The sequence below is a fragment of the Trichosurus vulpecula genome, chromosome 1 (genome assembly GCF_011100635.1).
Source record: "Trichosurus vulpecula isolate mTriVul1 chromosome 1, mTriVul1.pri, whole genome shotgun sequence".
NCBI lineage: Eukaryota > Metazoa > Chordata > Mammalia > Diprotodontia > Phalangeridae > Trichosurus > Trichosurus vulpecula.
The window spans coordinates 13,337,437-13,362,333 of NC_050573.1; the positions used below are offsets into that span (position 1 = coordinate 13,337,437).

Below are 24,897 nucleotides of genomic sequence, written 5' to 3' on the forward strand. Positions count from 1 at the left end.
ATGCCAAGGCAGGGACAGATCCCAGGAATCCCATTGTCTAGGGGTGCTTGGAGGACTCACGAGAATTGTGCCTTCCTTCCTTCACATGAATTCAAGACTTCCAGGAAAAGGTTTTTGGATATGCAATATACAGGAGTGGTTGCCAATGTGTATTTCGTAAGTATACTCCAGTCAAGGACCCCTTTTTCCTTTGTGCTCCAACCAGAGTCATCACTAGAACCCTGGGGTTAGCAGAGGGATACAGCTGAGCAGGATCACTATTTTTAAGACATGTGTCTCTGTGGGCACTGAAATAGGCCTGCAGTCAGTCAGAAAGCATTTATTAAGCGCCCACTATGTGCCAGGCACTGCACTAAATGCTGGAGATACGAGGAAAGGCAAAACACAGTCCCTGCTCCCAGTCGGGGGTGGGGGGGGGACACAACAGGCCAACCCCTACGCCCGGACAAGGCATAGATGGGACGTAGGGAGTGATCTCGGAGGGAACGCAGGAGGGATGAAGGAGGGCTGGGGCAGACTTCGTGCCGGAAGGGAGTAGTTTCCTCTTGGACAGGGAAACTCTCCATCCCCGACGCCTTCCCACCTTCCCGGCTTTCTGCTCCCAGACTCCCCTCCTTGCAGTCTCTGGGCCCAAGTGGAACATGATGCTGCCTCTCCGGACACCGAACCTTTGCCCTGGCGGTACTCCATGTTTGGAATATTCTGCCTCCCGGCTTTCCTGGCTTCCGTCAAGCCTCAACTCACATTCTGCCAACTGCAGAAGACCTTCGCTGCTCCCCTCAGCTGCTGGCGCCTTCTCCCTTCAGATTGCTTCTCACTTACTATGAATATAGCTTATAAACGTCATTATTCTCTCCTTGTCTCCTCCATTAGCCCTGAGAGCAGGGACTGTCTTGGGCGTCTCTTTGTCTCCCCAGAGCTCAGCACGCGTACACAGTAAGGGCTTAATAAGTGTCCGTTGACTGACTTTCTCCCTCGAGATGGCAGGGAGCTAATACTGATTCCTTATCGATCTTCTGTCCATCCCACCCCCACCCCAGTCCACGCACTGAACAGAATTGGCAGTTAATAAATGCCTGTTGTTGCTGAATCAGACCCTGTTGAGGACCTGAGTCCCCAGGGCGGGGATGTGGGGCTCAGGCTCCTTGGAGTCGGGGCACCAGTGGGCACTGCTCCCCAAGCCCCCGTTATTCTCCCACTTTAGCTGCGGAAGGCCGGGAGGAAGCGCCCTGAGAATGGGGCCGGCTAAGGCTGGACCAGAGCGCGTCTCTGGGGAGGGGGGAGGATGTTGGAGGAGGGGCGCAGGGCTGGCACCTGTAGGCCTCCTTGCGCCCCAGGCGGGGCAAGCTGGAGAAGCTAGCGCGCCTTAGGACCCAGAAGCTGCCCGGCTGCTGCTGCTGCTGCTGCTGCTGCAAACGCCCTCCCCTCCCCGGCTAGGGGGGAGGCTGTTTACCAGGAGAGAACAGCCCGGGCGAGCCTCGGACCGACCCGCAGCCAGTCCGCCGGCCGGCCCGCCAGGGAGCCGGGTAGCGAGCGGCCAAGCGCTTGGCCGAGGCAGCGTCAGGATCAGCGGCCAGGGCGCCCAGCCCGTCCGAGGATGCGCTCCGGTTCAACCCGGCGCCCCGGGATGCAGCCGCCCCTGCCCTGGGGGCCCGCGCTGCTTCTGGGCACCGCGCTCCTGGGCGCAGCCTCGGGCTCCCGGGGAGGTGAGCCCCAGTCCGTCCCAGCAACTTGCCGGGGAGTTAGGGGGAGGGCAGGAGGCAGGGTGGGGGGCGGCGGTGGCGCAAGCAAGCTCTGCGCTCTGCCTCTGCCCAGCCGTGGGCACGCTGTCTGCAGTGAGCGAGAGCAGCTCTAGCTTGGGGCAGTGGGCTAGGGGGGCTTGGAGGACCACCTTGGGTAGCCGGGGAGCAGCCTCGGGCTTGCTCGGGATTCCGAGCTGGGGCCGTGCCCCCTCGCTGCGAGCATCCTCCGTCTTGGCTCTCCCTGGCCTCCCCGGGGCACGGCTTGGAGATGCTGCCGCTGGGCTGGGAGCGGGTCAGGCAGACCTACGCCTCCCGATGTCAGCCCAGCAGCGGCCGCTTGGAGCCCTGGGCCGTCCGAGCCCAGGCGGCTGCCCCCAGCTCTCCGTCAGTCCATTCCCTCTTTCTCATTTCCTGCTGCGTTCAAAGGGGGGCGGGGGGGGGGGGGTTCCAGCTGAAGACTTTAGATGGGAGGGGGGTGGATTTGGAGTCATGCCTAGTTTACATAACAGGAACAACTCTGTCCCAGGCACTAAGGGCAGGGCGGGAGTGGGGATGGGGGTGGCTGGGAGCTGGATGCCCACCCGCTGACCAATATCCTCTAGGCTGCATAGACTGCTGAGAGATAGTCCACAGGCGCACAGTAGGCTTAGAGCAGCCAGGGCCGTCTTACATTTTCTATTTAGGACATATTACAGATGTGGAAATTGAGGCCCAGAGGGGTGCAGAACTGGACTAGTCCTATCCAGGTTTTCTGCCTCCAAAGTCGAGGTGCTTTACCCCTTGCTCTGCTGCCTCCGTCCCTGACCTGGGCACCATGGGGGTGCATCAGCTATTGGCTTATGCCTTCTGTAGATACCAAGGCTGTTCTTCTTAACAGGCTGCTTCTGGGACGAGGGGCATCTGTACCAGGCTGACCAGAGCTTCTCTGCAGAGGGACTGCCCTGCCTCAATTGGCAGGAAGTGCAAAATCAGGGGACAGAAACTCTCACCACTGGTGAGTAGGAGAGGGATGAGGAGGGAGGGTCAGTGGGGGAGGGATGAGTGAGTAAGGGGGTGGGCAAGGGGAGGGAATGGGAAGTGAGGGGCAGGCTGGTAGGTGAAGGGAGTGAAGTAGCTGGTGGAGGTCAAGGAGGGCCTGGAGGGGTGGAATGGGAAGTGGTTAGAGGAGTCATGAGGGTGGGGATGAATTGGGGAATTGTGGGGGGTAGAGTGTATGAATGAGGGAGATGAGCAGGCGAGCTGGGAGAGTGAGGGAAAAGAGGCAGTGAAGGGATGCAGGAGGTGAGAGAAGAGAATAAGGAGGTGAGATGGGTTCTGAGAAGAGAGAGAATATAAGAAAATGGGGGGAGTAGAGAGTGAAGAGCTGAAGGTGGGGGAGGAGGTGAGGAGTGAAGACTTGAGGGAGGGAAGGAAGTGAGTGAGCAAACTAGGGAGAAGAGGGAGGAGGTGAAGGAGAGAGGTGAAAGAGATGAGGGAGGAGGTGAGGAAGGAGGTGAGGGAGGTGAGTGAGGAGGAGATGAGGGAGGTGAGGCAGGAGATGAATGAGGAGATGAGGGAGGAGGAGAGGAAGGAGATGAGGGAAGTAAGGGAGGTGGGTGAGGAGGTGAGGCAGGAGGTGAGGGAGGTGAGTGAGGAGGAGATGAGGGAGGTGAGGCAGGAGATGAATGAGGAGATGAGGGAGGAGGAGAGGAAGGAGGTGAGGGAGGATGCGGAGGGAGGTGAGGGCAGCCCTGGGGGGGGGCATACAGTGCACAGGTGGGGGTCGGGCTCACCGCCCCTTCCCCCCCTCCCCAGGGGAGGCCCCAGGTCGGACAACCACGGGGGAGAACCACAGCTTCTGCCGGAACCCTGACTCGGACGCAGCGGGGCCCTGGTGCTACGTGAGCGGCTCCTCAGGAGCTCCGGAGAAGCGGCGCTGTGAGCCTGTCCCGTGCGCAGGTACCGCCGCCGCCCTGGGGCCGCCTCGGCCCCGCCCCACCTCCCACCATTGGCCAAGGTGTCTGGCCCCACCCCCTATGCCCGCCCTCGGGGAACTGCCCCGCCCCTCACCCTCCCCTTTGGCCCCTGCTCTGGTCCCGCCCCACCTCTGGCCCCGCCTCGGAACCCGCCCCCTCCGCTTCGCCATTGGCCACGGCTGTCTCTGGGCCTCGGCGCTGACAGCCCATTGGCGGCCGGGGCCACTCCCCATGAGCTCATCCTCCGCTAGCTGCTGGTAAACAAGTGTTTTCAAGGAACCTGAGCGGGCCTGGGACGTGGTGGGGAAACTGAGGCGGGGAGGGGCAAGGAAGGCCCCAGCTAGGAGGGAACCCGGAGCGAGGAATCCCAGATCTGGAGCTGGAGGGGCCCCAGAGACCCTCGAGACCAACCACTGTTACAGACGGGGAAACTGAGGCTCAGAAAGGGAAAAGGACTTGGGCGAAGTGGCAGAGCCAGGGTCCGTGACGCCACATTTTTACTCCACCAGGCTGCAATCGGAGCTGGGAGGGGCCTGAGAATGATCGTTCCCTTTACATATGGGGAAACTGAGGCTCAGAGAGGGGAAGCAACTTTCCCGGAAATGATGGTGTTGATGTTCGCTGTCTCCCAAACCATCCCCTCTGTGACCTCTAAGATGGTCCGCCCCGATGGGGAAGGAAGTCTTTGCTCTGACTGGACCCCGGCTGAGCCAGCTGGTGCTCTGGTCCTCACACTCCCAGCAAGCGAGCCCCGCCCCGCCCGTAGTCAGACAGTCTGGTGCCTTCTGAGCCTGGTTCACAGGGACCAGCTCCAAATGAGCGCCCGCCTGAGACATAAAGGGCGATGTGGTCAGTGAGTGGGGGAGCACGGGAAAACCGACTTGTGCCATCTACGGACTAGGAAGAGTGTGCCAGCAGAGAGAGACATAGACATGGTGGGAGGCACAACGGAGAACAAAGCCTGGCATAGCCCAGCGAGCTGGGAAAGGAGAACCAGGGGCCCTGGGTTTAGTGCCACCTCGCCCTCCCCCGCCTGGCTCCGGTTGGGCACCAACCCTTCAGGGGCTGTATCCGGCCCCAGATCTAAGCTGCAGACGTCCCCAGGGGCCGTCACATGGAGGAACCTCACCCTGGGAGGGGGCAGCAAGTGTCCAGAGTGAGGCCAATCACGTGGGATCACGGATTCAACCCACTCATTTGCAGTGGGGAAGCCTGAGGCCCAGGGGGCCGGCCTTGCCCCAGGGGCACACAGCTACTAAGAGGCAAAACCAGGATTTGAGCCCTGGTCCTGTAACCTACTACTCACCAAGGCAGCGAGTCACAGAATGAGTCGGCAGCATTTCCTAAGCACCTACTATGTGCCAAGCATGGTGCCAAGTGCTGGGGAAACCAAAGAAAGGCAAAAACATGGTATCTGGTAGCCTGTTGTGATCCCAGGCGAAGTGGCGCTTGGGAATGGCCGATTGTGCCGTTGGGTGGGAAGTGGGGAGGGTTGGCAGTAATGAGAAGAGCTAGCGTTTATATAACATGTCTAAATTTGCAAAACACTTTACAGACGGGATCCCAATAGAGGCCTGGGGGGCAGGTGCCGGTATTACCCCCGTTTTATGGGTGAGGAAACTGAGGCTTGCCCAGGGTCACATAGCTAGTAGGTGTCTAATGGGAACTGCACGAGGGATGCGATTTCAGAGCTCAGCTCTGATAGCTTCATGGAGCTGGGTAGGGTACATCCTCTGGAAATCCTCCTTTGAGATCAGGGACAGCTCTGACCGGTGGCATTCGTGTGTGTGTGTGTGTGTGTGTGTGTGTGTGTGTGTGTGTGTGTGTGTATGTGTGTCTAGGACATGGAGAATCCCCATGCAGCCATATCCCTTCCATCCCTCACATGTAGTGCCCTCTCGGAGGGGGTGCCTCCCATCCCCCTTTGCCCCTACCCTTCCCCTGTCTGCTCTGTTCCCCTCTGTAGGAGGGTTCCTGAGGCAGCCTCATCACTTGGGACATTCCCCTGATGCCCATTCTTCCTTCTTCCTCTCCAGGGACCCCTACTCAGGAAACGTTGCCCTTCACCACTGATGCAGGGGCATCTCAGGAAGGCCGAGGGGCCGAAGGGGAAGTCTTCGAGGTGGCAGACTCTCTGCCCTCTAACAGTGAGTCGGCAGCTGTGCAGCCCGTGATTGGGGTCAGCCAGAGAGTGAGGATGTCAGAGAAGAAAGACCTTGGCATGATAGGTACGCCCTGCCCCTCTTCTCCACCCTCCCAGGGTTCCCACCTCACCCCTTTCTGGCTGATGATTCCACTGCCCCTCTTAACTCGACAGAGGTGCTTATGAATGTCGCCCCCTTCCTTGGCAGGCTACGTGCTGGGCATCACCATGACGGTGATCATCGTTGCCATCGGTGCTGGCATCGTCCTGGGCTACGTCTACAAGAGGTCAGTATTTTATCGCCTGCCCCTCCCTACATGCATCTCTTCAGACAGGCTTGCAGGGTCATACGCAGAGTGGCAAATGACCACGGATCACAGGACCTGGGTTCAAATCCTGGCCCTGCTGCCTACTCCCTGCATGACCTTGGGGGGGGGAGCGGGGGTCTCTTCTGTTTCCTTCTCTTTAAGATGAGGACAATGGATTAAATTTGTACTAGGTACCTCCAAGGTCTCTTGCTGGAGGATTAAGGAAGATATCCCTGATAGAGGGACACACAAGTGTGTGTCCTCATGGCTGCTCGTCTGGGCACTCTGAAGTCTCCCTGGGGCAGCTGGAGAAGGTGGCCCCACCAGGCTGCCTAAGGAGGCCTGAACCAGCCCAGGTCAGAGATGGAGCCGGTTAGAGCCCCCGGCCAATCAGCAGTGGGGTTGGGTACGTGAGGGGGCACTGAATTTCCAGGCTGGATGATATAGGGAGACCCAGTCCTAGAGAAAAGCAGGGGGACATAATGTGAGCTCCCTGAGGGCAGGATTTTATTTTAAATTTATGTCCCAGAGAACGTGGCATACAGTAAATGCCTAATGAGTGCTCATTGACTTTAGGCAAAAAAACTGGCAGCTAGGAACATTGCACATTGCCCTTCACCGTAGAAGAACCGTAGAAACTGCATCTGTCTGGCCAGAGGGTCCATCCCAAGTGCAGATGGCTCCTTGCCCGCTTTTGGCATTTGAGGTTTGAATTTCTTCAGGGATAAGCTTCTGTTGGGCAGGGCCATTTGTAGTGTACAGGGTCGGGACACATCCCTTTTCCGTTCCCCAGTATGTTCAGATGAGATCTGGTTAAAATGACCGTCAAGGGCAGCCTGGAAAGGGGAGAACTTCCATGAGGGTGGGTGTGATGCCTGAAGGAGGTCCCTGCCCCGTGTGTCTCCGTGAACAGCTCTGTGCAGGAAAGCCTTCTCTGCCTCGAAGCCAGGGCCCCCACGGGTCCCTGCCCTGTCCTCCACCACAGGGCGCTGGAGAAGGGTGGTCATTGCATGAGGGGAGTAGACAGTAATAGGAGATCTGTCTGGGGGATGTAGTCCAGCCTTCATCGGTCTCCCTGTGGCCCTATTTGATGCATGATTATTGAGACAACAGGGCCTGCCCTGTACTAGGCACTGTGGGGGGAAACAGGAAAGAATAAATACCTGACGATTGCCTACAGGGTCCCTTGCCTCATCACAGCTTTTGCTGACCTCAGGGGCAGGATGCACAGGGGGTGAGGGGGCCACCTCAGCTCCCCCAGGCCTTGAACAGTGCCTGGCCCATAGTAAAAGCTTAATAAATGCTAGTTGAGTGCTTGAGCCAAGACGCCCCCTCCCCCACCCTTGACCTCTCTTCCTCCTGGGAATAGGATCTCCAGTGCCCTGGGGAAGGCAGTTGGCACCATCTCTGGGCTCAGTGCCTGCCTCCATTTTGTGCTTGCCACACCTTCATCCCCAGAAAGCTCTCTGTGTAGCCTTTAAGAGCCGTAGAACAGGAAATGAATTAAGAGTTCAGACACAAGCTCCTCCTGGGGCCGATTTGAACCCTTTCAAAGAGAGGGAAGCCAGGCTGCCCAGCCCACAAAGGTCACAAGCTCTAAGACCATCTGCTCTCTGCACATCCAGGGTCTGAAGGGCTGTCAATGGATGAGGGATTGGGCCGGTTCTGCTGGGCCCCAGAGGGCAGGAGGGGAGGCTTCCGGAGGACAAGAGCTGTCCCAAACTGGACCGGCTGGCTTGGGAGGCTGGGGGCTCCCTGACTTTGAGGGGCTTTCAGGCAGGAGCAGGAAGACCATTTGGGCAGGATTTCTGTTCAGGGACCGGAGGTACTGGGTCTCATGAGATAGCCTCAGGACTCCCACCCACAACAATCTGCTAAATGTGCTTTTTGCTCGATGGAAGTGGAGGGTCACTGGATACCAGAAACGATGATCGATCCTTGTTTTGGTTACTTTGTCCAAGTAACTGACCCCACTGGTTTGTTCCACTAAGTGTTCAGTCTTCCTGATTGGCTGTGTGTGTTTGGGGTCAGATGTTTTAGCGTGACAAAGCCATCTGGTCCAACTGACTTGTTTTACCGAGGAGGACACTGAAGCCAGGGAGGGGACAGCAGCAGGCTCCCTGACCCTGGGCTTGGTTTATCTAGCTTGGCGGTCTTTGAAGCTGGGGTTGGCTTAATGAGGTTCTTCTGCACGCTCTTCGGCCCAGGAAGGGGAAGTGAGGCTTGAGACCAGCAGGTTGGCTCCTTTGGCGTCTCTCCCTGCCCTGTGTGCTGCCTGGCTCCTGTTTCTGGCCCTTTGGCAAGGCAGGAATCAGGTTACTGCAGATCTGTGGGATGCAGCCTTCCACTAATTGGGAGGGTGTGGGCAGGCGGAGAGAGCCTTCCTCTTGAGACTGTGACCCTGGAAGAAGGGGGCAGGTGGCGGCAGGGGTCTGAGCCTCCCCCTGCCCATTTGTCCTGGGGTGGCCAGGGGGCAGTGTGCCTGGTAGAGGCTGTGGGAGTCAGCAGGTTGGCCTGGGTGCCAGTGCCTCCCCCGCCTCGCAGCATTCACCCAGCTGGGCAGACCTCCAGTATAGCTCTGGTTCACTGATAAGAGGCAAGGAAAAAGTGTAAGCTTACAGAGCTCCACCCCCTGAGGAAAGGAGGGAAGAGTCAGTGAATACAATATTTGTTTCTCCTTGGCCACAAGGGACTTTTGTTGCCCCCTGAGCCAGGCTATGACAAAGGAGGTTAGAGAGGCAGGGAGAAGCCAGGGGTCCTGTTATTTTTCTCATCAGGAGCTGCCTCAATTTCTCCACGTGAAACAGAGTTGGCTGTGCTAGGAAGCCTCTAAATGGAGGGCCCTGTCACTGAGGGTGTGACCCCCAGCACCTGGAGAGTGTGTCCGTGCCCCCTTGGGCTCCCCTATTTCTCCTGAGCATCACAGGCCAGCTCCAATGCTCCTGGGAGTGGGACAGGCCTGCCTCCCGTGAGGCATCCCTTTCAGAGCACAGGCAGGGGAGGAAACCTGCAGAGACTAGCAGGGGCAGAGATTACCGGCCGGCATTTGCTGTGTCTTTTCTGATTATTCCCAGTAGAGCCACCATACTCCAGGAACCAGGCAGAGGCTGTTCCAAAGGGCCAGCTGCCGTGAGGGAGGTAGCCTGGTGTAGGGAAGGAAATTAGATGGAGACAGGAGACTCTGGTGTGAATCTGCCCTCTGTCTTTTACCTGCAACCCCAGGCAAATCGCGCCCCCTTCTCTGGGCTTCAGTTTCTCAAGGGGTCAGACGTGATGATTCCTAGGGCCCTTTAAGTCTTGTGACTGAAAAACCAAAGCCTGGGTCCTTGTGGCAGAGCTTCTTGTAGGTGGGACTGACTGTGCCTTCCCTAACCAAGTCCCCAGTTCCTGCCATTGTAGCTAAGAAGGGAACTTGGAGGCCCTCCGAGCCCAGGGCCCTCCTTCTGCAGAAGGGTAAACTGAGGCCCAGAGAGCTGAAGAGACTTGTCTAAGGTTATACAGCTAGTCCTCGGACCCTCAATCCAGAGCGTCAGCTGCCGGCTGCTTCAGGCAGGCTCTCCCTGGGCATCTGCTCTTGGGAGTGGCTTAGCTTTGCATGCTTAGAGACAATTTTAACAGTCACTTCCACAGGGGGCTGTGGGACTTGGGGAGCTAATCCATGAAAGCCAGACCCATACAAGCCTGAGCAGCAACTGATGTCAGTAAAGAAATGTAGTCTCCAACAGTAGTGAAGATGGGCTGGCCCCATAGCAAGAGGGAGGGAAGCACCGTGGGGAGCCTTCCTGCCTCGGCCAGTGGATGGGCAAATTTAAAGAGGCCGTGGGCCAGAGGACATGACAGAGGAAAGATCCAGAAGAGGAAAGGTCCAGATCGGAGAGGTCACAGATCCTCTGGGAGTTATCAGAGTACACTAGACACTGATCTGCCACGAGGATGGGGAGGCTGAGGCCAGCACATTCTCTTCCTGGGAGGTCAGCCTGCTTGGCAAACCAAGCTACCACGGGGGAGGGGGGGGGGGGTTAGAAGCAGAAGGAACCTTAGAGAGCCCTTGGTCATAAGGATCCTAGCTCTGGCTCTGGAAGGGACCCCAGAGGCCACCTGGTGCAACCCCTCAATTTACAGCTGAGGAAACTGAGGCACAGAGGGACTGAGTGATTTGCCCAGGATCGCACAGTTCGTATGAGCTTCAGAGGCAAGACGTGACTCTCACTCCTTTTTCTGTTCCAGTCAGCCATCATTTATTAAGCACCTACTATGTGCCAAGCCCGATAATAAGTGCTGAGGAGGTACAAAGACAGGCAAAAACAGGGCCCTAAGTACAAAGACAGGCAGAAACAGGGTCGCCACTCTCAAGGAGCTCCCAGTCTAACGAGGGAGCTGACATGTAAAATAATTCAGACATATGAGATACATACAGAGATGACGAAGGCAATCTGAAAGGGAAGGCATTGGCAACGAGGAGAGCTGGGAACGGGTCTGCAGAAAGCAGACTGCTGCAAGTACTGAAGGGGGCCAGGGAAACTGAGGCGGAAGAGAGGGAGTGGAAGATCCCAGGCATGGGCAAGGGTGGGGGAGGGGGGACATACAGCCAGGACAGAGGCACAGAGTTGGGAGATGAAAATGTCACTGGGGCAGTGCAACATGTGGATGGGAACAAAGTGTAATAAAGCTGGCAAGCGGGGCGGGACGGGGGGGCGGGGCAGGTTAAATGCCAGAGGACTTTGATGGTGGAGGTGGTAGGGAGCTGACAGAACTCACTGAGATGCGTGTGTGCGTGTGTGTGTGTGTGTGTGTGTGTGTGTGTGTGTGTGTGTGTGTGTGTGTGTGTGTGTGTGTGTGAGAGAGAGAGAGAGAGAGAGAGAGAGAGAGAGAGACACACAGAGAGACAGAGAGATGGTTGGATCTACACTTTAAGAAAATCACCTTGGCAACCTAGAGAAGCGGGAAGGGAGGAGTCGGAGAGAAAGTGATTGCAACAGTATATCTAGCCTGGAGCTGGAGCTGAGTGAGAGTCCCACAGTCATCTCCAAAGAGCTCTTGGCCATCTTGAACTGGACATCCCAGACTCATTCCAGATGTCCCTGTGACTGTCCAAGGCACCACCGTCCCAACAGAAGGTGACTGCATTGAGGGCCTGAATGAGCACTGTGCCTGTGCGGTGAAGAGAAGGGGATGTAAATGAAATGCTGGGAAGGTAGAAACCGTAGTATTGACTGTGTAGGGGGGCTGCAAGGTGGGTGAGTGGGAGAAGGTCAGCAGATAGGGACAGCCTGACAATTAGAGGTGGATTGATTGAGAGGATGCAGAAGTCAGAAGGGGTTAGCCAGGCTCAAGGGCCATGGCAAGCTGAAGGACTGATACCAGAACGGAGGAGGAGAGAGCAGAGTGGTGGAGACGTGAATGATATGAGACGAAGCAAGAAACCTGTAGCTGATACGGAGCTAGGAGGGCAAAGTCCTTATGTTGGAGGACAGTTGGGAAGATCTTGAGAAACTGTTGGGTTGAATCTAAGATGAAACTGAATAGGGATCAACGTAAAGTCTTTGAATCGGAGTATATTCCAAAGAGTTGGTTTCCCAAGCACCAGACCAGAGACAGCTGGGATTTCTAGTGGACTGGAAACTTGGAATGAGCCCACTGTTTGTGGCAGCCATGGAAACTGAGATCCCGTGAGGCTAATGTCCGGGACTAGAGATCCCAGGGCCTGCATTCAGGGAAACACATTGAATTCTGGCTGGCACACTTTAAAGACGCTGAAGGCTGGAGAGAATCTAGAGGAAGGCAAACAGGACATGAAAGGCCTGGAGATTACGGCTTATTGAAGAATGGCTGGTCAAGTGCGCTGTTTTCTGGGAGAAATAAAAAAGGGGTTCTGTTTAGACCTGGAGGGAAGACTAGTCATGTCTGGATGTTGCAGTGAGCCATAGTGGAGCTTAAGAGAAAGAAAATTCCCAAGAATTCAGGCTCTCCAGAAGGGGAACAGCTGCCTCAAGAGATGGTGGGTTTTTGAGCAATGCCTGGAATGGGTGTGGAATACAGGGTAGAGCATTAGGCTTCCTTTTGCCCCCTTCTTTTCTTCTTTATTATAAGGATGGCTTCCCTTCCAGGCTGGGCCTTAAGGTTGTATCTGCTGTCTGTTTTGAGGTAGCAAGGCTTTCTTTACCATCACTCCTGTCTAGGAAGAGGTCCGGGGAGAGACCGTGGGATGGAGAGGTGACTCAGGGAACAGTGCTTTGAGCTCGAGGATGGGGACTGTTTGTGTCCCACACACTGACCACAAGGCCACCACACCCGGTTCTGTTTGTTGAGCTGGCTGGATGGGATGGCAGTGCCAGCCTCTGTGACTCTTGAGATAAGAAGTGAAAGAAGGAATCCGGGCAGGAAGCATGACTTGATGGTGTTTTTCATTTTCATTCTTTCTATCAGGGGGAAGGACTTCAAAGAGCATCGAGAACAGAAAACCTACGAGCGGGAGATGCAGCGTATCACCTTGCCCTTGTCTGCCTTCACGAACCCTACGTGTGAGATCGTGGATGAGAAAACCATTGTGATTCACACCCACCGGACTCCAGGGGAGGACACAAAGGATGGCAGTGCCCCCCTCATGGGCCAGGCTGGCACGCCTGGGGCCTGAGTTGGTGGCCAGTGGGTAGGAGTCCACACTGACGCTGACTTCCCAGGACAGCCCCGCCCTCCCAGAGACAAAGGACTAGAGGGGGCCCCTACTTCCCCAGTAGGGTCATCCCTTGGGGCAGGACTTTACTCATGGAGATGGCTGTGGCAACAGCTGTAGGGGTGCTGTCTGCTGGGACTTCCCCCAGAACTCAAACCGGGGACAGGGTGGTCTTTGTCCCAGTCTCCCCTTTTCCCTTTGTGCTCTAGAATTCCACATGGCCTTGGCTTCCTCCCTGTCCCCACCTCTAGAGGTGTGAATGGCACGTATAGACTGTTAACTTTGTATTCAGGAAAAACAGGAGCTTCGTTCGCATCAGGGTCAGTTGGTGAGTTGGGGCCTCTCAGCTGCATTTGTGGCCCCTTGAGGACAAGAGCTCAGTTTATTGCTTAGAGACACAGGCTAAGAGCGCTAGAGATGGAGGGAGGGTCAGGTCTGTTCTAGCGTAACTGCAGCCCAGGGCCAATTCCAGGCCCAAACGAAAAGAGAAGAAAATTTACTGAACATTCCGTGTAGCCTGAGGCCTGAGCCAGGTGCCTTAGGCCAACACAAGGGAGTCAGGCCTGGAATCTCTGGACTGAGAGATGACGTCAGGAAAAAAAGGACAGTATTTTAGGGATTGCAATTGTCCAAGGAACCAGAAATGTCAGTCAGCAATTCCATGGCTGGATCCTTTAAACATCCCCCAGGAGGTTACTGCAGAAGCTTGAGGGTCAGAGGAAAAGGAAATGCAGACGGGGGCTTACACAGCAGGGCTCTTTGGGGCTCGCCAAACTGTGCCCCCTTGCCCCGATAGCCTCTGAAAGTCCACGGCTGCACAGGACAGTGGGGGGAGAGATAGGCTCACTCCCACAGGGTCCGGGTCTCCAATCCTTCCTCCAAGTCTTTTGCGGCTTCTCATAAGGCCTTGGGAGGGAGGGACTTCAACGAACCTGCACCTGCTCTCTATTCCCTGAAATGCAAGCGGCTGTGCGTGTGTGTGCGCGCGCGCGCGTCTATGTGGGTGTGTATGTGTGTGTGTGTGAGAATGCACCAGCCCTGGAGTGGTGGGTGGCTCCAGTGGAAGGAACGACCTTGGCATCCATACGCCTGGCTTGCATGTGCATTGCACACCAGGACACTGCCATGTTAGTGGTTCTGACTTTTTTTTTAACCATTTCTGTGTGTTTTATATACCTCATTTTAACACCTGCACACATAGGCAGGAAGCCACTCTGGATTCAACTTGGTAAAAACACATTAAACAGGACAAAACTCACTTGTGAGCACTGTCAGCCTTTGGGTGGAACGCCCCGCCCCAGTGAGCTCATCCTTGGGAGGCGGCTCTCTGGTGACCTCAGAAGCACCTGCCTGACCTCAGGCTGTGGCCCAGAGTTGGAGTGCACCCCTAAGCAATGCTGTGGAGGAGCAGGCTGGTGCTTGAGCTCTGCTCATGGAGGGGAGGCCTGCTCACAAGGAACATTGAGGGTGTTGTCATAGGGGAGTGGCATGAACGCTATAGGAATGTGGTTCTGTTCATTGCTATGGGACTTGGGCCCTTCCAGCTCCACCTAGTGATCCCCTAGGACTCAGGGAGGGAGGGGCAAAGCTTCCAAGGATGGAGGGTCTGGGTCCGCAGGGGGCTGGAAAAGGACATTCTTCCCAGGGAAGCAAAGGTTCCACCTCCCCTTCTCCAGAGGCCTGGATTCTGGGGCATTGGCGCACCTAGGCACCTGGGAAGGAACTTTCCAAGGATTAGGCCCTGAACTCTGAGCTGAGCACTGCTCCCTGCATGGAAGAAAGGGGCAGGGGTTCTTCTCTAGACTAAGAGCTGTGGGACTTCCCATTCCTCTAAGGAGACCACCCAGTGAGTCTGCACTGTGTGGAGGCCATATTCCTTCACATTTGTGGATTGGGGCAGAGACAAGGGAACAAGCCTCTGTTGAGGGCCTGCTAGGCAGTGGTTACTGTGCAAAGTGCTTTCCAACTATCGTCTTGTTTGATCTTCTCAACAACCCTGGAACTGAGTAAAACATGAATGGATTTTATGTGACTCAGGTTCCAAGACCAAGACTGAGAACAGCTTTACAGAAATGGAGAAAAGGCTTCCTTCTAGGTGAGGCTGGGTGAGATGTGTTTATTTCATTCCATAACTGAGTGGCCACCATAGAATGTCAAAACTGGAAGGGGCCTTAGGAGAGATGTCACAGCTGGGAGGGGCCTGAGAACAGGGGCTGCCAGGACTGGGAGGGACCTGAGAACAGGAGATGTCAGGGCTGGGAGGGGCCTGAGAACAGATGTCAGAGCTGGGAGGGGCCTGAGAACAGGGGATGTCAGGGTTGGGAGGGGCCTGAGAACAGGAGATGTCAGGGTTGGGAGGGGCCTGAGAACAGGGGATGTCAGAGCTGGGAGGGACCTGAGAACAGGGGATGTCAGGGTTGGGAGGGGCCTGAGAACAGGGGCTGCCAGGGCTGGGAGGGACCTGAGAACAGGGGATGTCAGAGCTGGGAGGGGCCTGAGAACAGGGGATGTCAGGGTTGGGAGGGCCTGAGAACAGGGGATGTCAGGGTTGGGAGGGGCCTGAGAACAGGAGATGTCAGGGTTGGGAGGGGCCTGAGAACAGGGGATGTCAGAACTGGGAGGGCCCTTAGAACAGGGGATGTCAGGGCTGGGAGGGGCCTGAGAACAGGGATGTCAGGGCTGGGAGGGTCCTCAGAACAGGGAATGTCAGAGCTGGGAGGGCCCTTAGAACAGGGAATGTCAGAGCTGGGAGGGGCCTGAGAACAGGGGATGTCAGAGCTGGGAGGGACCTGAGAACAGGGGATGTCAGGGTTGGGAGGGGCCTGAGAACAGGGGCTGCCAGGGCTGGGAGGGACCTGAGAACAGGGGATGTCAGGGCTGGGAGGGGCCTGAGAACAGATGTCAGAGCTGGGAGGGGCCTGAGAACAGGGGATGTCAGAACTGGGAGGGCCCTTAGAACAGGGGATGTCAGGGCTGGGAGGGGCCTGAGAACAGATGTCAGAGCTGGGAGGGGCCTGAGAACAGGGGATGTCAGAACTGGGAGGGCCCTTAGAACAGGGGATGTCAGGGCTGGGAGGGGCCTGAGAACAGGGATGTCAGGGCTGGGAGGGTCCTCAGAACAGGGAATGTCAGAGCTGGGAGGGCCCTTAGAACAGGGAATGTCAGAGCTGGGAGGGACCTGAGAACAGGGGATGTCAGGGCTGGGAGGGGCCTGAGAACAGATGTCAGAGCTGGGAGGGGCCTGAGAACAGGGGATGTCAGAACTGGGAGGGCCCTCAGAACGGGGATGTCAGGGCTGGGAGGGGCCTGAGAACAGGGGATGTCAGAGCTAGGCTGCAGATCGCGTAACCCAAACTCCTCCTCGTGCTATAGGTGAGAGAAAGCCTGGTCCAAGGCCACACTCTGGTGGGTAGCTGGTGGCAGACGGATCTTTGTGGTCAGCAGGACCATCTCCAAGATTGTTTCTTGGTTCCCAATTGCCCAACCAAAGCATTTTCCAACAAGGAAAGCATACCCGTGTCTTTCTGATCCACAGCCCAAATAATTTTAATATTGGTTCCATCAGCTACATTTATTACTTCATTTATTGAAGTCGACCCAAGTGCCTGGCTTGGCCCTCCTTTTTTCACACTGGTTCTTGCCCTCTCGGGGGAAGGAGACAGTTCAGGCCCGTTTCCTCTCTTACCTGACTGACTTTCCTGGTCCCCACGCCACCCCCGGCCCACCACATCCTGCCACCAAGGAGTCCCCGGAGGCCTGCAGCCAATTACACAGCTCATTAGAAAAGTAAACTTTAGTCAAGAGATGAGAACCAGTTCCACAACTGATCAGGCCGAGAATCACTATTTCACATATTTCTGTCAACAGAGCTGACCCAAGAATATTAAGCGCATCCCTTCCCCCACCTCTCAGTACCCCAGCACCGCTTCCCTGACTGTTGGATATGGTGTCTGCGGGGGAGGTGCTCGGCTGCTCCTTCCGATTCATTTCTGGGAAAACCAGCCTTGGGCAGCAGTCACCATTGTGAGCTAGGGCGCGTGCCCTCCAGGCTGGCCGGGGACAGGGCACTGTGAGTTTGAGAGAGCAAGTAGGCCATGCTTAGGGGGCTCATTTCCCTCGCTAAGTTTAGGTGGGGAATTCGCCTTCTCTCAGCAGAGAAAATTCTAGGTGCACCCCCTCACCAACCCTGAAGAGTGTGGCAACAGCATCCATCATGCCCAGTAACAGGAATGTCCACCCTGGCAAGAGGCCATTATCTGCTAGCAGCTGGCACTAACCCTTGCTACCACCATAAAGGATTTTCTAAGTTCCCTCCTGCAGGCCTGCCTCGGGGGAGGGGGCAGCAACCACGAGTGAAGTTCGCAGGGCAAGGCCTGGTCTTCTCTCCAATGCCCGAGAGGCCGCCCTGCCCTCCCCGGGACAATGAAGGCTTTGGAGACTCTGGTTCTGCAACCAGACTTGCACACAAGGCAGTAAAGTCATAGAGATGAGCCCTTCCTACAGTCTGGGAAGTTCCCTGGAGAGCAGGGGCGGATGGAGCGGTGCCACAGCTGGCCACGCTTGCTCCCACACGTCCAACACGGCAGAGACCCGATCAAGGCACATGAGGGGGCCCCACGAGGAGACAGCAGGCTTCTGGGTGCCAGGAGCAGGGGCACTTCTTCACAGCTTGCAGTTGAGGGTTGAGTTTGGAGATGGTGAGGGGGCACCCTGCATGCCCCAGAGATCTATCTCCTGAGCAGTAGTGTTGGGCACGTTTTCCTCCTGAGGAGGGAGCAGACAATGGCTTCTTCCCTTCTCTCAAAGGGAGCCACAGATCCACAGGAAACCTCAGCTTGGCCAGTGCCTTGGAATGCCCTGTGGGTGGCTGGGGTGCCGTGGTTCTCTCGCCACACAGCCAGTGGCCTGGGGAAGCTTAGGAAAGGGAGTCTCGGCTCAGCCCGTACTGCACACTCACATCGTGGTCCAGCTCCTCCAGTTCCGAGGGCAGGGGGATCCCCAGCTCTCCCAGATAGAGGGAAAGTGCTTCAAAGGAATCTTCCAGTTTTGAGAATGGGGGTCTGGAAAAGAAAACAAATAGCAGCTCAGGGCCAGGAATCCTCCATGGTTGCCACAGAAGGCCTAGAAGACCAGAGTGTGACCATTTAAAGCTGCTTGGGTGAGTGGGGAGCTCCTAGTCTCATGGAACCCCAGCTCTTCCCATCTGCCTAGGAAAGGCCTGAGTTCCCTCGGATGCATCAGACCAGCCCACGATGTGATGGCCAAGCACATTTCTCAGAACAAATCTAGGAGGCTGTCCCCAATGTACAGGTGAGAAAGCAGGTTTGGCCAAGGTTATGAACCCTGGACTCCAAGAGCAGGGCACTCCCGCTCCCGACCTTGAGAGCCCAACAGGGCCTTCCAGATGAATGGGCTCTTTTTGGTAGTGAGTGCACTGAGGGGGCTCAGACTCTCAGCCCCCCTCCCCATCACCACTCACCTGCTTTCAGGCTCCAGTTTGCAGCAGATGGAAGCAAGGGGAAAGAAAGCTGGGGGACAGTCTGTGGGCACAAACTTCTCCCAGAAAAGCTTCACGTTGAGGCCAAAGTCCAGTGTGCGGGGGAGACAGTCAGGGTCAGCATACACCTGCCCGATGATCTGTGGGGAGACCCAGGGGAAGTCCCCAGCAGCAGGATTAAAGGGCAAGTTTTTTGGTGGATGGAAGTGCAAGATGGGAAGACTAGTGACACAAGCAGAGTCCCAAAGAAGTCTCTGTCCCCCTCTGGCCCATGTGTGATGCTGCTCCTCCCTGACACAGCCCAGCACTTACTCCTTGTGTGATGGACACACCATGGCTCTCAATTGTAGTACGAATCTCAAAGCCAATTCAGCCTTTAGGCCTAACTCTCTGATGTGACAGGTGCTGTGCTAGGTGGTGGCTAAAAATACAACAGTCGCTGCCCTCCAGAAGCTTACCTTCCACTGTGACAAGTACACAATACAAATGCTGTACCAAGAAATACCAAGCGATAAGTGGAAGGGGGTGTACCTGAGCTATGCTGGGAAGGAAGCAAGGAGTGCATTCCAGGCATGGGGGACCAGCTAAGCAACAGCTCGGAACCCCAAAGAGGGAGCAGCCAGCAGGGAGAAGGACTGGAGAGTGTGTGGAGTGCACACGTCTGGGAATCAAGACTGGAATGACTGGTAGGTGGGGGCTAGATGGTGGAAGACTGAGGAATCTGTGTTGGATCCTGAGAGGCAATGGGGAGCCAGTAAAGATTTCTGAGGAGGGCTGGGTAGAGGAGGCAATGGGGGTGGGGTGGGGTCCATAGGCTCAAAGGTTGAGAACTGAAAGGAGCCTGAGGGGCCTCTGAGTCCAATTCCTCCATTTGACACATCACAGCTTAGAGCTGAGAGGCACCTCAGGTGCCTCAGGTAGTAAGTGGCACAGAGGGATCGGTAGCCAGGCCCTCTGACTTCACACCCGGGGTTCTTCCATGTATCACACTGACTCCCAGAAGAGTAGAGAGACAACTCCAGTGCCAGCCAAGAGAAAGGAACACAAGAGGTGATGGGGAACAGAGATGGACTGGCCTTAGAAATGGAAAGAGAAGGAAGAGTCAAGGTGGCACACCTGGCTGCCTAGGAGGGCAGTGCCCCGGACAGAAATGGGGCCATTTGGAGGCAGCCAGTCAGCTCTTGGGGAGAATCGTAATGAGTTCCATTTTAGACGTGTTCAGTTCAAGATGCTTCCAGGACACTGAGGTGGAAAAGTGCAGGAAGCAGCTGATGATACAGGACTGGAGATCAGGAAAGATTTGGAAATGACTGGGATCTATGGAATCCAATGAGATCACCAAGAAGGGAGAGAACAGGGCCTAAAGCTAAGTCTTGGTGAACATCCAAGGTAACTCCAAAGGAGACTGAGCAGGAGAAGTCAGACTGGAATCAGTATGTGCCTGCACCAAAGCTGCTTGGAGGTCTGAGGATAACTGAGGACAGGCTATGGATTGGGCAGTTCAGAGATCGTGGCTAACATCGGAGACAATGATTTCCGTTGAGTGACTGATTCTGAAATTTGATTTCTAGGGGCTGAGAAGTGAGTGGGACATGTGAGGAAGGGAGAGGCAAGGGAAGCAGACACCCTTTCCAGGAGTTCTGTTATGAGCTGGAAAGGAAATATTGGATCATAACCTGAGGGAGATACAAAGGGGAAGGTCAAGAAGGGTGAGGAAGGCTTGAGAAGGCTTGTAGGTATCAGGGAAGGAGCTAGTGGTTGAGGAGAGACTAAAGATGAGAAACAGAGAGGGGGTGATGGAGGTGGCCAGCTCCCAGAGAAAGTGTTAGCTCTAGAAAGCTTAGCTCACCTCTGTATCACAGACTCAAGTCAAGGAGGAATGTAGAGAGGTTTGGAGGGGTGGAGGAGAGGGAGGGAGGGAGAAGGAAGTGTGGCTAAGCTGCAATGGAGACTGTCACCCAGGGGAGAACAGAGAGGCTGCCCTGGGGTGGTGAGCCCAGCCTTTGGAAGGTGGCTGGGGCAGAGCTTGGCCAGGTGTACCTGGCAATAGGACAAGGCGGCCTGGATTTTAGGGCAGCTGATAGTGCAGAGACAATGAGGGAGCATGGGAATCCAGGCCTCCCTGATTCCAAGGCTGGCAGTCCCATATCTACTGGGACACCCTCACTGCCTCCCATACTCTTCATCTTGGCTTCCCTAGCATTTAGCATAGGCTTTCCTTGTAATAAGAACTGTGGGCTGCAATCTGCCCCGGCAAAGAGAATGGCCATGTTGATGAAAGTGTGTTATTGGTGTCTGCTTCCACTACCTACATCTTGTCTGTCTCAGCAGACTCTAACCTCCTTGAGGGCAGGGAGTCTGTCTTATTCGGCTGCCCCAAGGAAGGTGCCCAAGCCAGAGTGTGCCCCTCACTGCGTCAAGCTGAGCTGGGGTGTGAACTCACCTCACAAAGAACTATTCCAAAGGAGAAGACATCCACAGTCTCATCATAGCTCTTTCCTAGGGGAACATGAAAGAGGAGGGGTGAGTGCTTCTTTCCTGTCTTCTGCAGCTAGGGCTGGGCCTGGGTTCAAAATAAGGGCCTGAACTCAGGGAGGCAGTGATGGCTGAGTGGCAGGGGCAAGGATGCCACAGCAGGCACCAAGTGACCTTGGTCTTGACCTTCAGACTAGGCTGAGGGGTGCTCACCAGGGCAGCAGAAGTCCTACACAACTTTCTTTAACAGCGGCCCCAAAGTGGCAAGGGCTTCTCAGAAGGGATGGAAATAATTGTTTCTACAACCTTGCCCATGGTGGGCAGCCCAGGTTTACACAGCCCTAAATCTTCTAATCCCAAGAGAATATTCTATAGGGACCAGGACTGCCTATTTAGGATTCTACCCTGGATGTGTCCCAGCCAGGGAGAAGCTCTAGGGCCCGGAAAAGTCGAAAGGAGACTCGGCTCAGAAAGACTCAGCCCTGGCCTGCCTGCCCCTGAGGGGCTTCCACAAGCAGGATAACGGGGCTGAGAATGTTTGCACTCCCTCCTCTCAAAGGGTTGGGACTGCTTAGAAATCTGCTGAGCCAGAGCTCACCTCCTTGGAATAGGCAGAGAGCCAGGCAGGCAGGCCGGCGGACAGAGATGGACAGACAGGCAGGCAGGCTGGCAGACTGACAGACAGGCAGGAAGGCAAACAGACAGACAGGCAGGCAGGCAGAAACAGACAGACAGGCCAGCAGACAGAGACAGACAGACAGACAGGCAGGCAGGCAGCAGACAGAGACAAACAGATGGACAGGCAGGCAGGCAGACAAATAGGTACTCTCTCTACCAGGCACTGGCAGAATGTAATGGAAAACAAACAGGATAGGGCTAAAGGTTTGAGGGTGGCAGTGGCTCGCCTGCCCATTCGGCTGCTAGAAGCTGGTCCATGATGGGGAGCCACATTCCAGTTTTTAGGGAGGTGAGGTGGGAAGGAATGCCAAGGATGCTTTGAGGGTGCTGTGGGTACAAAACCCATGTGGGCACAAGCTTCGGTTGCCAGGCGTGGAGGCCTCAGTCTGCCTGCCGTCTACAGCTCCAGGCCCTCCCATGGTGCTTGCCTGGTAGCCCATCTTACCGTTGAGCATCTCGGGGGCCATCCAGTAGGGGTTCCCCACCACCGTGTAGCGCTTTTTGCGGTCACTCTTGCGCAGGGTGCGCTTCTTGGTGGAAGCCTTCTCTGAGGAGGGCTTCTTCCTCTCCTCCACGATGAGCCTCGAGAGGCCAAAATCGGCCACCACGACGGTCTTGTCCTGTCCAAAGACACAAAGCAGGTCTGTGACTGAGCCTTCTTGGCAGCAGGTTTCCTAACCACAACAGCTCGGGTTCAGAGAGCACTGAAAGCACTTACAAAGCCCTCTTGGGGAGGTGGGCAGCGTCATCATTACACTACATTATTACTACTACAGATGAAGTGCTGGAGGCCGAGAGGCCGAGCTCACCCAAATCTAAGTGCTAAAGTCTGCTGTTCTTCCCACCCTATCTCACTGGCTGCCAGGGAACTCTCCAAAACAATGTGAGGGCTTTCTGCACGTGGCTATGGGCATGTAAAGAGGGCCCAGGATGATGCCACATCCGATGGGGGTTGGTGAAGGAGACCCAGGGGTGGAAATGGAGATGAGGGCAGAATCTGGGGAGCTCGAGTAAGTTTGGGAGAGAAAGGAGGAGAATGCAGGAGAGATGAGCATCTTAGTGGGGCCAAAAAGCAGGGTGGACACTAGAGGACGGCAGAGAAGGGAGCCGAGCAGGCCTGGCACACAGAGCCAGGGGTCACAGGGCTTGGCCTCTAGCTGAGAAGGGAGAGTGTCACATTTCCCCGCTGGAGCTGCACCCCCACCATGTCCCCCAGGGTGAGGTAGATGCCCACCAGGCAGGGTGGCTCACCCCCAGGGCACTCACCAGCTTGATGAGACAGTTGTGGGAGTTCAGATCTCGGTGAATGATGCACATGGAGTGCAGATAGGCCTAGAAGGGGAAGGAGCAGTGAGGAATGTCAGCGGAGGCCAGGCCCTTCTGGTCAGAGCTTGTCAGAGGCCGGCTCTCAAAGGCACGCCGGCCTTGTTTCCCGAGTGCCTGAAGTCTGCTTCTCTGATCCCCAGCCCTGCTCCCCCACAGTTACTGGACCGTGGCCTCCTGTGTCCAGCCAGTGGGAGGCAGGCCCCCATGCCCTCCCTGCTTTCCTGCTCCATCAGCTGCCTCTTGGGGATATGCTTCCTTCAGAGCCTTGGTTCCTTTGGGGGTATCCCACTCCTATTTGGGGGGATGCATGGCCAGACCTTGTGGAACAGTCACCCATTGGGCTGCTGGGGCTTGAGCGTCTTCTTCCAGGGTTTGAGCACTGCCAGCCCAGTCTCGTCCTCCCTCTGGGCAGACAACCTCACCAGCTCTTTGGCTGAGAAGATCCACAGGAGCTCTCTCAGCTTGCCCACCCCTTCTCAGGATAAAAAGGATGTCGAGTCTTTTTTTCAGACATGACATCCATCTCTTCTGAATATTTAAATGTTTTTAAAATTCTCAACTTAAATACCAAAAAAGAACATCTCCATACACATAGAAATAAAGGAAATGAAAGCTCCATTTCACCCCACTTGTTTAAAAAAATAATAATAAAATAATAATAATAATAATAAAATAATAAAATAATAATAAAAGCTACATGTCCCTTTCAAAGCTGTTTTGGCTGTCAGGACTCCCTTCGGTTTTCTGTTGTGAATTTTAAAACCTGTTCCAATGGGGCCTCACGTCAATAGCTTCCTTCTTCCCACTCTCCTCCAATGCCCCTCTAGAACAGGAGGGCTTCACGTGTGGAGCAATTTCAAAGGGTACAGGAATTTGGTTTTTTAAAAAATATTTTGATAAAGGTATTTCAGCAGTGGTTTCTTTAGGTGATACATTTAAAACCTTTCTTTTGAAAGAGGTCCACAGGCTTCCTCAGACGGCCCCAAAAAGGTACATCCTGAACCTCTCCCTCTCCCTGGCTCCCCTCCCGCCTCCACACAGGCTTGGGTGTCCCCATGCCTTGTCCCCCCCAACACCAGCCAGACTGCTGGAACAGGCTCCCAACTTGTCAGCCCACCCCCAGTGTGCTCCAAGCCATCCCCTACAGAGCTGCCAAAACAATCTTCCTAAAAGCAACAGCTCTGAATGTGCCAACGCCATTCCTCTGCTCCAGGCTCGCCAATACCTACAGAATAAAACGTCCCCAATGTCCCTTTCAGTCTGGCACCAGAGGGCCAGCCTCACTGGGCCAACCTTTCTTCATCGCCCTCTGAGCCTGCTCTCTGTCCCAGGCTTGTCTGGCCCCTTCTCCAGGGCTGGAAGGCCCCATATCTGCCTCTCTGCTGGCCATGGGCCTGCTGGTTGGCCTGCCTCTTTTTCCTCCAGCCCAGGCGTGGCCTCTCCCATGAAGGTCTGCTAGATTCCCTGGCACAAAGTGCCAGCTCTCATGTCTGGCTTCTCTCATCCATCCCGGCCAGAACCTGCCTCCTTCCTAGACTGAAAACTCCTTGAGGGCAGATTTGGCTCCTTTTCCTCTCTGCATACTTTTAGCACCCAGCAATGTGGTGGACCTGGGGCTGGCTGAAGGTGGGTTCTCCTCCCTGATATGCCCCTCAAGTCTCTTCTTCCTTTTGCCACTAAGTTTAAAACCATTTACACTGCTGTCCTCCTCATCCCTCCCCTCCATGAGGGCCAGCTCTTACTCAGGTCCCCCAGCCTTGGGTAAGGGGGGAATCAACACTCTCTGCTTTCACCACCCCCCTCCCCATGACTGACCCCCGAGCACCTCAAAATCTGCTCTCTGCACTCATGCTTTTGAAGTCATTTCCTGAACAGGCCTCAGCAGCCTCCTCATCTGCAAGGCCAGTTGGGCTGTCTGTCTGTCTCCCATGCTCCAGTCCTGCTACGCAGGGCACCTCAAAGTCAACATGTTCAAAACTAAACAGCACCACCCTCCCCCAGCTGCCCCAGGTCTGTTGTGGGCATCACAACTCTCTAGGTCACCAGGTGTGAAACGAATGAATCATCCTGGCTTCCTGCTCTCCGTTCCCATTCAGTGAT

The 24,897-nt window shown here is 55.7% G+C and overlaps 2 protein-coding genes across 4 annotated transcripts in view; one reads left to right on the forward strand and one right to left on the reverse strand.

Moving 5' to 3' along the window:
* The first annotated feature begins 1,443 nt into the window (after window positions 1–1,443).
* On the forward strand, window positions 1,444–14,079 carry PIK3IP1 (phosphoinositide-3-kinase interacting protein 1). Its single transcript, XM_036734285.1, has 6 exons — window positions 1,444–1,706; window positions 2,620–2,736; window positions 3,537–3,680; window positions 5,734–5,925; window positions 6,049–6,127; window positions 12,575–14,079. Exons 1-6 carry the CDS (start codon window positions 1,598–1,600, stop codon window positions 12,780–12,782), a joined length of 849 nt encoding a protein of 282 aa, XP_036590180.1. The 5' UTR covers window positions 1,444–1,597; the 3' UTR covers window positions 12,783–14,079.
* Window positions 14,080–16,342: 2,263 nt separating this feature from the next.
* The window catches only part of LIMK2 (LIM domain kinase 2), a 63,803-nt gene continuing 55,248 nt past the window's right edge, over window positions 16,343–24,897 (reverse strand). For 2 of the 3 annotated variants that reach the window (XM_036741359.1, XM_036741361.1), the window contains 5 exons: window positions 22,738–22,803; window positions 21,917–22,091; window positions 20,762–20,817; window positions 18,301–18,458; window positions 16,343–17,881 (listed from right to left, as the gene is read on the reverse strand). In XM_036741359.1, the coding sequence (XP_036597254.1) occupies window positions 17,737–17,881; window positions 18,301–18,458; window positions 20,762–20,817; window positions 21,917–22,091; window positions 22,738–22,803 (600 nt within the window). In that variant the 3' untranslated portion in view covers window positions 16,343–17,736. Of the gene's footprint in view, window positions 17,882–18,300; window positions 18,459–20,761; window positions 20,818–21,916; window positions 22,092–22,737; window positions 22,804–24,897 lie in introns of those variants that run through there. The other variant, XM_036741360.1, reaches the window with a different exon arrangement.

What these genes read in the sequence shown, in the direction of transcription:
- PIK3IP1 (XM_036734285.1), top strand. Translation starts at nt 1,598, where the DNA reads ATGCGCTCCGGTTCAACCCGGCGCCCCGGGATGCAGCCGCCCCTGCCC. An exon ending in GAAAGACCTTGGCATGATAG is followed by an intron (nt 5,926 to 6,048) that starts GTACGCCCTGCC and finishes CTTCCTTGGCAG; the next exon opens with GCTACGTGCTGGGCATCACC. An exon ending in CTGGGCTACGTCTACAAGAG is followed by an intron (nt 6,128 to 12,574) that starts GTCAGTATTTTA and finishes TCTTTCTATCAG; the next exon opens with GGGGAAGGACTTCAAAGAGC.